The 15,604-nt window shown below is 38.8% G+C and overlaps 1 protein-coding gene across 1 annotated transcript in view; it reads right to left on the bottom strand.

Annotated features, from left to right (window-relative positions):
* TRIM44 (tripartite motif containing 44) overlaps positions 1 to 15,604 on the bottom strand; it is a 175,736-nt gene that overhangs the window by 101,858 nt on the left and 58,274 nt on the right. Inside the window, exon 3 of the mRNA XM_051967712.1 lies at positions 10,202 to 10,441. Within this exon, the coding sequence (XP_051823672.1) occupies positions 10,202 to 10,441 (240 nt within the window). The remainder of the gene's footprint in view (positions 1 to 10,201; positions 10,442 to 15,604) is intronic.

The following is a 15,604-nucleotide window of genomic DNA, read 5'->3' as shown; positions in this document are numbered from 1 at the left end:
CTCCTGGGGCTCCAAAGTGATTACACGACTTTCCCCCTTGGGATCTTTTCCTGAGAGAGATTTTTCATCTAGCTCTCCAGTCTTCCTTCCCCTGGAGGAGCTCACCCATCCGCTTGGGTGGGTGACAAAGCATCCTTCATTTCCTCCATCTGGGCTACACTAGATGAGTGGGTCTGAAGAAAACATGTTTCTCCCCCCATTCCCTCCCCCAAATGTGGGTGGTTCACCAAGGGGGAAAAAAAAAAAAAACAAAGGCTGGGCTTTTTCCTAGCAGAATTCAGGTCTAAAACCAAAAGAACAGCTCACTCAGAAAACAAACAATTCCCAAACTCTTCTCTTTAGCACTATAAATAGTGGGCAAGCTGGAAATTAGAGTGGAAAGAGGCCACTAGACGGGTAGTTAGTTACCAGGAACAATCTCAACAGAATATACCTGTGACTTCTCTGATACAGGGAACTCTCAGCTACAGAAATGCTTTTTAGTAATGCAAACTGGCTCCTTCTTTGCAGCTGAAGAGTTTTAGAGAGTCTCCTAGAAAAAGTACTAAACACACTGCCCGGGGACACGTCAGCCTGCAATATTCCTGAGTGCATCCAGAACTAGATTAAGCCATAATTTGAAATAAAATAAGCAAAAATACAATAAAACATAGAAAATATTAATCTGTGGGCTTCCGAGGCAATATGTGACCCACAGGAATCCTCACGTGTGGTTTGGCCATCCGGTTCCTACTTTGACACAATTGGTCCAGATAACTGATCTGCCCTGTATTCCATAGCCAGATGTATTATAAGGGAGACTTGAGGCTCTGGGCTTCCCCATTCCAAGTTCAATACTCTGTCCACTACACTCCATCGTGTCTCAGCATACAATAGGTGTTTAATTATTGATTCATTGATTGCTTAGAAATTCCTTCAAATTTTAACGGAATGCTTTATGGAGAACTCATTTAGCAAGAGGCTCTTACATCATCTACAAACTACCTGACTATCAATGATGTCATTAGAATTCAACACAAGTTTTAAGTCACGTGGGTTGTTTAAGCCTGTAGTGGCCATGGAGAATAGCAGATACTTTATAGAAATTTCCTTGTGTAGATAGAACAAAACCTATTTATGGATAGGCGTTTCCATTTCCTTGGGAATTTATCAATAATGACTTTGACAGAAGGGGTCAAAGAAGAGCCACAAAACTTTACTTGATTTCCATGTGTTTCTGTTGTTTGTTTGCTAAAAAGAACTCCTCCTGATGTCATTTTTAAAGCAAGTTACTGCTCTTTCTAGGCTTCAGATTCCTCATTTGTAAGACTAAAGAGTTCAATTAGATCATCTCTATATTCCCTTCTAGGTCTAAGGGAGAAAGCACAAAGAGAAAAAGAAGGGGGAAGAAGGGAACTAGGATAAGAAAAACTGATACCTTAATCCAATAGCCTATACTTAAGAGAAGGAAGAAGAATGAACAGCCATCAAAAGAGACCCAGAGTAGCAACGAGGGCATAGGAAGGAAAATGGCCATGACAGAAACTCAAGTCCTACTAGCTCTAGGGCCTTTGGACATCTAAAGGCTACCATACTTTCTGGGACCACCATCATTCTGCCGGACGTGGAGGAATGCACAGTCACATTTGGCTACACTGGGTAATATGTGGATGGATGGAAAATGGATAGAATATTGACAACAGAATCTACAATTCCTGCTTCCAAAGAGAGAATTAATGAATTCTGAGTGCAGATCCCAGCATACTCTTTCACTTTCTTTATTGTTCTTGATTTTCTGTGTGTATTGTGCATGTACACATGTGTATGTGTTTTCTTGGTCAACATGGAAATGTGTTTTGCATGACTTCACATGTCTAATTTATATATTGTTTGCCTTCTCAAGGAAAGGAGAGAAGGAGGAAAAATATTTGAAGTGAAATTTTTTGAAGAAATCTTCTTTTTAAAAAAAATTTAATTGGGAAATAATGAAATAAATAAAATATATTAGAAAAATAAATAAGCAAAAGGAAGTGGCAAAAAATCCTTGTTGAATTGAATTTTTCCTACATTATTTAAATCCTTTCTGCTGTATCATACGCCCTTGTCGAATTTTCTGTAGACAAGGAAAGTGGATATTAATATTTCAGATGTACTAATCTTCCACATCCTCAGAAACCATCACCAACAAACATTTTCCCTTCATTTTTTTCAGAGATCTAGCAGATCTGTTTCATAAATTTATCTAGCGAGCTACAATCAGGGAATCAAAGAATTGACCCCTCTTTTATTAGATGACTACTATTTATTCACTCCCTTTCTTCTACCTAAGTTTCCATGAGATTCATAGTTTCCCTCCTCTTTCTTTTCTCTTTCTCTATCTCTTTTGAGAGTTTCCTCCTGCCCCTTTAAAATGATGGGTTTTCCCCTGAACCTTCTATTCCCAGGCCCTTTTCTTTTCTCTTTTTACAACTGTCTCCTTTGGTGATCTCATCTACTCTCATGGTTTCAATTATCACTCCTACAGAGATGATTCTCAAATCTATATCTGCATTTCCTACCTCTGGCCCAGACTCCAGTCCTGCTTCTTACTTCCTTTTGAACATCTTGTCTAGACACTTCGAACAGCCCCTGACCGCTTCTCCTGCCTCCAATCTATTCCCTCTATAGTATGTACTTTCTACTGCTGCCCAAACAAGTTTTCAAATTTGCTGTGATCAAATCATTCCCAACGCCTTTCTGAAAAATATACTGTCTCCCCTTTGTCTCTCTAATTAAATTTAAACCTAACTCGATCCTGACAGTCCCAAGCTTCTGAAATCTTGCTCCAATAGCCTGCCTGAATGAACTGCTCCATGGGCACACAGCTTGTTACAAGTAAGATTCAAATTCAAGTCTGGCATCCTTTCTACCATACTACTCCCCCCACCTTCACTGACTGGAGGATGATTATGGGATATTGAAAAAAGATCAGCCTGTTGACAGCAGGAAGTGCGGGTCAGGGGACCCTATTATTGAGGGACAATACAGTCAAATTAGAGCGGAGCTAGGTAAGATATGGAAGGCAATAGTGAGCCATTGAAGGTTTCTACTCTGCCCGTATGCCTTGATGATCCATGGAGAGTTTCCATCTAAGTTCCTGAAGTGGACTAAATGCTCTTGGACCTTGCTGTCTGCCCTGCTGCTTCATCCATAGGATCTCTGGTCATTCCTATATGCCCCACAAGAAAACTTACTATATTTATGATTTACTGTTCAGTCATTTTCAGTCGTGTCTGATTCTTTGTGACTCCATTAAGGGATTTCTTGGCAGAGATATTGGAGCCATTTGCCATTTCCTTCTCCAGCTCACATTATGGTACAGATGATAAAACCAAGACAAACAGGATTAAGTGACTTGCCCAGGATCACACAGCTAGTAAGTGTCTAGTGCTGGATTTGAACTTGGGAAGATGAGTCTTCTTGACTCCAGGTCCAGCGCTCTACACACCTGCCTGCCTTCACCTAATGAGAGGATTCTTGAGAGGATAGACATTTTTTTTTTTACTTTTCAAAATTTGTATTTTGAGAGTTTATTACGGTACTTAGAATACAGTAAATATTTAAGAAATGCTTTTTCATTCATTCATTACTTCATTTATTTATTCTGAGCTGATCAAAGTGAAATTTAAGGAGGATGAATCCCCAATATTCCCAATCTCCAGATTTCACAGAATAGTGGAGCTAGAATGCGGGTTACATATTGTCGTGGACAGCTAGGGGGTGCCATAGTGCACAGAGCATTGGGCTTAGATGCCTAGAGACTCATATTTGTGAGTTTAAATCCAGCCTCAGATACTACAAGTTGTGTGACCCTGAGCAAGTCAGTTAACAGTCTTTGCCTCATTTCCTCATCTGTAAAATGAAGACTGGAATCAAGAACATCTGAATTAAAATCTCGACTCAAACATGATGCAACTTGGGCAGATCTCTTAGCCTCAGTTTTCTTATCTGTAATTAATTAATTATGATATAATTATTATTTGATAATTAATAAAAGTAACCATCTGACAGGATTGTTGTGAAGACAAGTGAGACAATATTATATAAAGTTTTTTATAAATCTATTATTATTATTATTCTATCTATCTAGTATCCATGCTAATTCTCTTTCCTACAAGAGGCAGAGCATATTCAGGAGTTAGAAGCTCAAGGGAGACAAGAGTTCCTCTAGCTCTCCAGCAGCCAATAGTACGGAAAAGCTGGGTCTGGCTTCAGCCAATGGTTAAATTTTGAGTGTGAGCAATTACACCTTGGAAATGGGCAAAATGCTACAAATCAGAGCTTAATTTATTTATTTTTAATGATTGTCTAGACTGAAAAAAATGTTAACAATATGGATTAAATTTAAAAGTGTGTTGTAGGTGGCTAATATGGAAATATTTTACATGACTGCACACGTATACCCTATATCAAACTGCTTGCCTTCTCATAGAAAGAGGGGAGGAAGGATAGAAGGAAAGAACCTGGGACTCAAAATTCAAAAAAAAAGATCAAAAATTTTGTTTATATGTAATTGAGAAAAAATTTAAAAAATATAGATGTAAAAATTGTTGTGGGTATGTTGAATTTTTTTTTGAAAACTGGTTATTAAATATTTTCCAGCACACCCCTACCAGAATCACACATCAAAACAAGTTCCCTTGAGTGAAGTCTGTTTCCTTTCTTCCTGTTTAATTTTCTCAGTCACATCCTTGAATGTCATTGATTTCTCAATGATTCTCCACACTCTTGATTACCCAGGGGTGGTTTCTCTCTGTGTGTCTCTTCCTGTCTCTCTCTGTGTGTGTATCTGGGTATCTCTGTCTCTCTATACCTCTCTGTCTCTGTATATCTCTCTGTCTCTCTGTCTGTGTGTTTTTTTTTTTTTTGTCTCTGTGTCTTTTTCTGTCTCTCTCTGTCTCTGTCTCTCTGTCTCTCTGTCTCTCTCTCTCTGTCTGTCTCTGTCTCTGTCTCTCTCTCTCTCTCACACACACACACACACACACACACACACACACACACACCACACCACACCCACGGACCTGCCTTTCCCAAGCCCTCCTCACTCTGGCACTTTTGCTCTGTGCATTATTTGCTACTTATTCTGCATGTATCTCATTCGGAATTGATTTTATAAAAATATAACATAGTTAATATCATATAGTTATATAATATACAATTTTATATATGTTTATACAATATAACTGATTACATATGTATTCATACATACCCACAACAATTTTTACATCTAATTTTTTTTATTTTTTCTCAATTACAAGTAAACAAAATTTTGATCTTTTTTTTTTTTTTAATTTTGAGTCCCAGGTTCTTTCCTTCTATCCTTCCTCTCCCCTTTCTATGAGAAGGCAAGCAGTTTGATATAGGGTATATGCGTGCAGTCATGTAAAATATTTGTCAGACCCAGAAATAACCTGACAGTTTCAGCCCCAGCAGTTTCCAAAGCTTCTGACCGCGCCGTCGGCGCGGACGGCAGCAAGGGCCAATTACCAGCCTCGGCCCGACGGCTCGCCCCTTAGCCCAACCTCAGTTCGGTGCTGCTTTCTCCCGACTTATATATATAATATAATTTTTATATATGTTTATACAATATAACTGATAACATATGTATGTGACATAAAATATATTATATTGTATGTATAATATATTACAAAAACAAAATAATGTATATTGTATGATATTAAATATGTTATACATAAATAATATACATGTGCTAATATTATACATATGTAACATGCAATATAAATATATTGTATTTTATATATATAACAAAAGAAAATAGATTATATTGTATAATATTAAATATGCTTCACATATATAATATAAATTAGATATATTATACATATGAAGTATAATATAAAATAGATAGATTCTGTATACTATAAAATAAATTGTTATAATCATATAATAAAAAAAGATATTATGCTATCTTGGGAGGAAGTGGAAGAGCAATGGCCTATCCCCTTTTGCTGACCTGAATCTATCTGAATTGACTTTATCTCATTATGAAAGCTATCAATAAAACCTAGTTCCATCTTGCAGCCATTGCTGACTCCCCCAGATCAGCCCATTAGCATGTTGCTACCATGACATATTTTTAGTAAACTTTTTAATTCTCTTTGTCTTAAGTTTTGTCAGAGCAAAAGCCTAATCAAAGAATCTATCTGTTCGACAATCTATTCATCTATCCATCCATCCATCACCCACCCATTCATCCATCTATCTATATCCATCCATCTATCCATCCATCCATCCACTCATCCATTTGTCCATGTATCTGTCCATCCATCTGTTTATCTATCCATCCATTCATCCATCCATCTATCCACCTATCTGTCTATCCATCCATCCATCATCCACCCATCCATCTCCCCATCCATCCGTCTGTCCATCTATCCATCCGTCTATCTCTCTATCCCTCCATGCCACAAATATGTGAATATATGAAAAGCAGGATATCATTGTGGAGAGAACTGGCTTGAAGCCAGTAGGCAGCAAAGAACAAAGTTCTAGGCCTGGAATCAAGAAAACTTGAGTTCAAGTCTAGCCTTAGACATTCACTTGTGTGAACTTGGGCAAGCCACTTTTTCTCTGCCTCCCTATTTCTCTAATTGTAAAATGAAGATAATAACAGCATAGCACTTATGTCTCAGGGTTGTTGTGAAGATTAAATGAGATAATATCTGTACAGTGCCTGGTAAACAGTAAGTGCCTAATATAAGTGTACTTTGTTATTATTGGCTCTGAATATAAGCTCCGTGAGGGCAGGATCTGTTTCTCTTTTGTCTTTGGATTTTTAGCATTATTCTGGCAGAGAATATGCAGAAATACGGATGGCATGATGATAGAATCAGATAAGTTCAGAACTTAATTATGCCCAAAGAGTAAAATGGTTCCATATCATCTAGGGGATCTGCGCTTGGTCTTGAACATTTTAACATTATAATATATGATATATATCATAATATATAACATTATAATCAGCCACTGAGATAGGGTGTAGATGGTGTGTTTGTCAAATCTACAGGGGACATTCTGGATAACAGTCAGGATCCAAAAGGATCTGAGGGCTGAGTCATTAGACTCACATTCAGTTGGAACAAATGTAAACTCTCACACTTGGGTACAAAAAATAATTTCTTCAATTATAAAGTAGAAGAAGAATGAATCGACAACATTTTTGTTCCTGTTGTTGCTGCTGCTGCTGCTGTTGCTATCTAAAAAAGATCTTGGAAGTTTTAGTGGACTACAAGCTCAACATGTTTCAACAGTTTAGGAACCAAAAAAGCGAATTTGGCTTCCATGAACAGACAGGTGATGATCCCACTATATCTCTCAAGGTCTCAGCTTGGCTATTTCTCTGCCACTTAGAGTCATGGGGAGTTACTTGGGTCATGGAGATGGAAAATGACTTCTTCAGAATCAGCCCAAAGTGTGAAAGGCAGGATGTCATACCAAGTTTTCTTCGCCCCAAGGCAGGTCCTTTATCCACTATTCCCACAATACCTTTCTAAAGGAGACTATGAAGGGGAATAAATACACATAAACATAGAGGCAACCTGGGAAAGCCTATGGAGCCCTTCTCAGAAGATTTTTAAATGAGTAAAATAACATACGTAAGATTACAAAGGAAACTTTATAAATTCTATTTGAATTCAGTTATCAAGACATTTAAAATAACAAGTTCATGGATCTAAGGTTACGAACCCTTGCATTTATTATAATATAATTATATTAAGGCATTATATAATACATTCTTATTATAAGTTATGTATAACATATACTTAAATATATATCTATATTTTGTCTTCTAGTGTCATACACATAGACACGCACAGACTCATACAATTCACATCCAAACACATACATACACACATACCCTTGCACTTACACATGTGTGTATCCTTACATACATAGACACAAGAATACACTTACATATACACGGACATACATTCACACACATGCAAACACACACACATATCCTGCCCCCTTTTAATAGGTTTCCCAATGCTGGCAATATTTTTAATCCTCTATCATACCATAGGAAAATAAGATTCTCTGAAAGAATGGGATTAATAAACCCATTCTGGAGTCTTTGTTGAATTTCTCCATTGAGTACATGAGACGTGAAGGAAATTTGCTCTGACCAATGAGTTACCAGATTGGCTGGAACAGGAGGCCATTAGGCACACCAGTTTATTGTGGAGGCTTTTGCCAGCTAAACGCTGCTTATTGTTACTAATGGCTTATTTTATGCATAGCAGGCTCCTGAGGGCTTTCTCACCCCTCCCTGGCTAAGAGCGATTCAAACTGGGTTAACAAGCAATAGGGAGACCCTAAATGGATGCCTGATGTTAGGGAGGAACTGGGTTCTTTAAAAGGCCCTAACTTTTTAGTTAGGGCTAACTAACTAAACTAATGGAAAAAAAAAAAAAAGAAAAGAAAAGTAGATGAAAATCCATGGGAATCCCAGCATCTCAAAGGGCCTATGGGATGACTTTGGGCAAAATTCTGGTCCTTCCTGACCCTCAGTTTCTTCTTCTATGCAAGGAGGAGGTCAAACTACATAATATTAACACTTGACAGTTCTAAATCAATGAGAAAATAAGGTCACTTTCATCCAAACCTCTCATTTTTCAGATGTGGAAACAGGTGTAGAGAAGGATGGGGGGAATTACTTGCTAGTTTGCGAGAGAAAAGAAAGAGCAAGCTAGAACCTGGGGTTCTGATTCCCAAGCTAGAACAGAAAGCTTCATTTTAAAAGCAATTTCATCATCATTCTACTTTGAGACTAGAGAGAGGGGGCTGAGACCAAACTCAAAAGGAAAGGAGGCCATTAGACCATCCATGAGGAACCCTGCCCAACACAGTGACCCAGAAAACCACATGTTAACATTATCTATGTTGGATTGTATTTTTATGTATTTTACTAAATACTACCCTATTACATTTCTAGCTGATTCTGATTTTACTCCTGAATGCATATCACACAGAGTGGTCATCTGCTAAGCAAGAAGACCTGAATTCAACTCTGGTCTCAGATACTAATTGTGTGACCCTTAAAGGCCCCTTTACATCAATGAGGCTTTAAATCTCACTTAAAGCTGCACTCTTCCAGCAACATCTTCATCGTCATCATAACTAATAGTACAATAACTATAGCTATTATTATTATTAGTAGTAATAACACTAATAATAACAATAATCATAGCTTTCCCCACCCTGAGGCAATTGGGTTAAGAGACTTGCCCAGGATCATATAGCTAGGAAGTGTTAAGTGTCTGAGACCAGATTTGAACTGAAGTCCTCCTGATTTCAAGGCTGGTGCTCAATCCACTGTATACCTAGCTGCCTCCATAGCTATTATTCTTAACAGTAATAATAACTAATAATGGTAATAATAATTAAAGCTATTATTATTAATAACAATCAATAATAATAACTAGAACTCTTTATAAACATTAATATTTGTAAACATGATAATCTCTTTTTAAACATTATCTTATTTGATCCTCCCAACAACCCTTTGAAGGCTATTAAGGAAGCCCTTCTTCCTGCCAGGATCATTTAAGGAACATCTGCCTCCTGGGTACCAGTGTCTCCTCTCAGAATTCACTTTCTTCCCATTCCTGCATTACTCCTCAGTGGGATGCCCTGAGGGACTGGCCATCATCAGCACTACAATGCCCTTGAAGGGGCCAGCAGGAGAGCCCTCCTGTCCTGAGCCAGCCCTCCTCATGCTGCCATGAAACTACACAAGACTCTCTCACTGTTGTTACAATCCACCCATCCCACGGAGAGGGGAGGGGGAAGCCGACACTTGCTAAATCTGAGTTCCATCCAAAATCACGTGCCTTCATCCACGGAGCCCTCAAACAAAGACCCCTTGCTGGGGACAGGGTAAATGGCTTTCTTAGCCAGGTTTGAATGGCTTAGCGGGCCTCCAAGGTCTCTTCCAACCCTGAATTTCTATGATTTGTGACTCTGGGACCATATCATTTCTACATGCTTATGTGGGCAGATTATACTTATGAGACCGCTTAGCTTCTGCTATGGAGATGGGTTTCAATCCTGACAAAAGAATTATCCTCTCGGGTCCCTAAGTGGACACCACCAGCCAAGAGATGGTACAATTGTTCGCCTCAGCCCCCATGCTACTAGCCTTCTGGGCCCTCTCCTCCATTACCTCAGATTTCATGGAAGCCAGTTCATTGAAGGCATCGAGCTGGTGTCTGATCTCTGCCATCTCAGCCATCAACTTCTCCATGTGGACGTGGATTTCGGCCAGGACCTCCGTAACATGAGCGGTGGCCACGGCTTCCTGGAGGTCTACTAGGTGAAGAGCCTTGCGTTCCTCCTCACAGACCTGCTTCCGAACCTTGTCAAACTCCTGCTGGATACAGATCTTCATCTCACTCCGGCTCACCTGAGCGAGAGGGAAGGGGAGGAGTGTGAATAGGGAGGAGGGCTCGAGGCAGAACACTGACCTTACCCCTTTCACCAGGAGAAAATAACAGGGAATTCCGGATGATGCTTTAAAAAATCAACATCAGCACTCTACCAACATCTCCGACAAATTCCCCTTGGTCTTTTCCAGACTTTGAGTCCTGATAGCAGAAAAAACCAGGAAACCAAAGAATTATACTGTAATATCATTGTCATGAAGCCTGCAATGAACCAACGATCAACCCCCTAATAAGATAGAAAGCACTTATTAAGTGCCTACTATTTGCTAGGCACTGGGCAACAGTACTGGGCTATGGAGAAAGACTGACTGTTCTCCAGAGAGTACAATCTAATAAGGAAGAAATCATGAAAAGCAACCATGTATAACAACCGGATAAAATGGAGATAATGATTAAAGGGAAGTCACTATCCTGAAGGGGCAGCTAAATGCTGCAGTGGATAGAACATCAAGCCTGGACTCAGGAAGTCTCATCTTACTGAGTTCAAATGTGATCTCAGACACTAGCTGTGTGACCCTGGATGAGTCACTTAGCCCTGTTTGCCTCAGTTTTCTATTCTGTAAAATGAGCTGTAGAGGAAGTGGCAAACCACTTCAGTATCTTTGCCACAAAACCCCAAATGGGACCACAAAGAGTTGGATGTGATCAGAATGAGAAAAAAACAACAACTATCATCAAGGAAGGGGATCAGGAAAGGCTTCTCCTAGAAGATGGGATTTTAGCTGGATCTTGAAAGAAATAAATGAAGCCATGAAGTAGACATGAGGAAGGAGTGTACTAGAGACTGGGTTAGGTGCTGGGGGTACACAGAGCAAAAGGAAATATCCTTTGTCCTCTAGGATATAACATTGTATCAGAGAGAGAGACCAAACACACACATATGTGTGTTTTATTTTTATATACTTATATAATATAATATAATATACATATATATGATATATAGTATCTATAAAATAAGTATACACATAATATTCTGATATTATGCCATATACATACATAAATACAAGATAATTTGGGGGGACAGATGCTAACAGCTGAGGCATTAAAAAGATCTCAAATAGAAGGTAAAGCTTAAGTGAAGGTTTATAATAGGTTCAGGTGAAAAGGGAGGATATTCCAGGCACAGGAGACAGATAGCCTGTGAAAATATGAAGAGATGGTTGGGAGATTGAGAGAAATGTGTGAGGAGCATAAGGTAAGAAGGCCAGTTTAAGCTTAGATGCAGCAGCACAAGATTTCCCAATATGGCTCCATCTGGTCCAAGGTCAGTCTCCATCAAAGGATTGATTGTTGAAAGAGACTTTGGAAAGAATATAGAAAGGTAGTATGGGCCAACAGAGAAAGGGTTGGACTGGGTGTTTGGATGACAGATCCTGCTTCTGGTGCTTAATGAGCTTTAAGATACACATCACTTTGCCAAATGCATGTTCTTTCCACTTCATGAACTGGACTAGGTGATATCTTAAGTCCATTTCTGAACGACAGCTTAGTGTCTTGGGCAACTTCCTAAAGTTGCAAATTATAGAAAAGTTGCCTGTGTGTATCCACGCAGGCAGGTTTCAGACTGAGAGTTCCCTAAACTAGTGAAAAGAGTCTGGATTCTGTGCCCCCAAAGCCCTCCTCACACACAATTATTATAATACATGTGTGTGTGTGTATATATATATATATATATATGCATGTGTAAACATATATTTATATTTATATGTCTAGAAATACATATATACAAGTGTGTACATCTATCTCAAGGGAGGGGAGAGAGAAAGACAGAAGGAAGGAGAAAGATTGATAGGAAGAGAAAGGGGAGAAGATAAAAGAAGAGGGAAAAGAGAAAAAAAAAGGATAGAGATAAAGGGAGGGGAAAGAGGGAGGAAGAAATAGAGGAAAAGGGATATGAGGAGAGAAAGGGAGACAAAGTGAAAGGCAGAAAGGGAGAAAAGAAAAGACACAGAGAGAGAGAAAGGGAGAGAAGGGGAGAAACAAAAGGGAGAGAAGAGGAAATGGAAGAGAGAAGAAAAGAGAGAGAAATAGAGAGGGAGAGGGAAGGAGAGAAAGAGAAAGTTCCTTAAGGTTTATAAAGCAGTGTGTGTATATACATACATATATATGTATATATACATATACATGTGTATACACATATATATGTATGTGTATATGTATTTACACACATATGTGTGCATATAGGTATATGTACATTATATGTATATTTATATATCATTTCTTTTGAGCCTCACAATAACCCTGTGAAGTAGGTACTGCAGGGATCATTAACTTTATTCCCATTTTACAGAGAAGAAATATGAGTCTTAGAGAGCTTAGTCAACTTTTTCATGGTCATTTAGAAATTGGGTTTCAACAGAGATTTGAATCCAGGTCTACCCGCCTCCACATCCAATACACCCGCAGGTACAACAGTTGCCAATCACTTGCTTTTTGCCACTCCTGGCTCTAGAGATTCAAGACCATGGACTGTTACAGATCAGAAAACCTTGAACCTCAAGTGCATGCAAGGAACAGGTTCTATCTCCCTTTAAAAAAAACCCACAGCCGATCTCTATGGACCACCTTGGAAGGAGCAAGACCTCTCCAGCTATTTTAAATCTACCTTGCTGAAAATCTTATTAAGCCAGAAGAATACTCAGCTTCCTCTGAGCAAGAACTGAATAGTTATTGCATAAATTTACACTTTCTAAATAGGACGAACGACCAAAACGTAATCCAGTTTCTCTCAGTGCTTTTTCATTCAGTTTTAACGAGACCAAAAAGAGAAATTCTTTTAAATAGATATAGGGTTTATGATTAGGTCACCTAATTCCAGGGGCTTCTGCAGGTTGGCCGTTCATTTGCATTTTAACCTTGTTTGCATTTTAATCTATTCTACCTCCTTCAGCCACAGATGTTCTGAAAATGGGTAGGTGAAGAAACAGAAAAGCCCCAGTGAGAGACTCCATTTAGTTACAAAGCATGTGCTGCAGAGATTATCCCCCCCCCCAAAAAAAAAATCACCTAGCAAAATGAACCTAATAAGGCAACCGTGCTATGTTTTGGAAAGCTAAAAAGTAGCCATGGATAGAATACTGGGTATGATTCCCACACCTGCAATTTACAACTTGTGTGACCTGGAACAAGCCATTTCATCTCTGGATCTTAGTTTCCTCATATGTTAAAAAAAAAAATGTGGATTAGACTATATGACCCCTGAGGTCTCCTTTTGGCTTTACATCAAAGACCTTCAAATTAGTTTTAGGAATAAGAGTAAGGTGATCTGGCAGAAATTAACAATTGAAAAAATATGTCCTATTATCTGGCTTCTCTAAGGATCTCTTTTAAGGTTGTGACTTATCTATAAATCCATGAAGTTATTTCATTAACAGAGCATTATTTCAAAGGGCTCCCAGTCTAATACACACATCTCTTTAACTATTAATAGTAACAGTAGGTCATATCTCTATAGTACTCTGGATTCAATCTAACCTAATTAATCAATCAATCAATATTGATTAATCACCTACCATGGGCCAGATATTGTAGAGGTTTTGGGGACACACATAAAGGCAAAACCAAAACAGTTCCTCTCTTCTGTGTCCTTGGGGAGAGTTGGGTTTGCTACAAGGTTCTAGGAGTTTCAGGACATGTAAACCCTCCCCAAAATGGACAATATTGGTTTTAGGTCATCAAGCAAGTGAAAATTGCTTTCTGAGCATCCCATTCTGAGTTTTGAAAACTAACTTCACTCTCATGACTGTATATCTGACCCATTTCTCAATTATTTCTTTTTGTTTGTTTACCAGCCCTCCGCCATGCTCCTTAGAGTTTAGGGGAAGGGGCTCTGTAGCAGTTACTCTCTTCCCTAGGAGCCTCCATTTTGGGCAAATTATACCTGTCAGATGTGAGAAAATGGGTTAGGTAATACATAGAGACTGGCCTGGAAGTGGGCTGGGGATCAGGAAAGTAAAGTGCGCATTCATTATGTCCACTTGGCCTCCGGCTACCTGGTGCTAGCAAGAGCTAGGAAGCAGCCAGGGGAGTGAGATGGATTTCCTGGAGTGCTAGGAAGAGGTGGAGAGAGTCTGGACATGATACTGAGTGCACAGAATGTGACTGCAAGAAGGGCACTAAAGGCCAGTGAAATGAGAAATCAGAGAAATGAGAGCTTTGGAAAAGTCTAAATTGCACCTGCATCCGTCCTTATACCAGACCGTTTAGACTTATTCAGAAAAGTATGGCGAGAAGAAGTAGCCAAGAGAGATGATAGTGGATAGATAGAACCAAGGTTTGTGTCTTGGAATAAGCACCAGATTTGGAATCAGAAGACTTGGGTGCAAATCCTGACAGCTTTAATACTTACCAGAAAGGTGACTTTAGGCAAATCAAATAATTTCAGGGCTTTAGTTTCTCTATATGTAAAATGAGGCAAATCATCTTTGCACCTTTTCTTCCAATTGTGCTATTTAGTACAACCTGAAAGAATTCTGCCCCTGGAGCTAGAAGACCTGAGTTCAAATTCCAGCTCTTCCCTTTTCTAGTTGTGTGATCTGTATGAATGGGCTTGTTTCCTCATCTGTGAAATGAAAGACCTGGGTCGAGGTAATGTCTAAGTTTTTTTTTCTCTTCTCTCTTTCTTTTTCTCTGTATCCCTCCCTGCTCTCCTTTCATCTCTCCCTCTTTTCTTCCTCAAATTGGCAAAAAACAAATCCCAAAAAGATGAGGGTAGTCAACATTGAAAGGACTGGAGAAAGGACACTAAAGCATTGTTGTTGATTAATACAGCCATTTTGGAAAGCAATTTTGAATTATGTAAATATGGTGGGTAATCTGTCCATTGCTTTTTAACCCAGAAATTCCATTGGCAGGAAGATATTCCCAAGGAGGTCACTGACAAAATTTTAATATATATTGAAATATTTATAACAGTACTTTTTTGTGGAAAGAAAGCAGATGTCCATTGATTGGGGGACAGCAAAACAAACTGAGTTATGAATGGAATACTGGCTATAAGAAACAACAAATATGAATATTGGGAAGCACTGGAAAAAACTTGCATGAATTAATGTAGATAGAATTGAAAGAAACCAAGAAAAAGCCATACATAGTGACCACAATGGTATAAATGCAAAGAACAT

Source organism: Antechinus flavipes, chromosome 6 (genome assembly GCF_016432865.1).
Source record: "Antechinus flavipes isolate AdamAnt ecotype Samford, QLD, Australia chromosome 6, AdamAnt_v2, whole genome shotgun sequence".
Taxonomy (NCBI): domain Eukaryota; kingdom Metazoa; phylum Chordata; class Mammalia; order Dasyuromorphia; family Dasyuridae; genus Antechinus; species Antechinus flavipes.
Note: the sequence above shows the minus strand (reverse complement) of the source record. Positions and strands in the feature narration are given on the sequence as shown.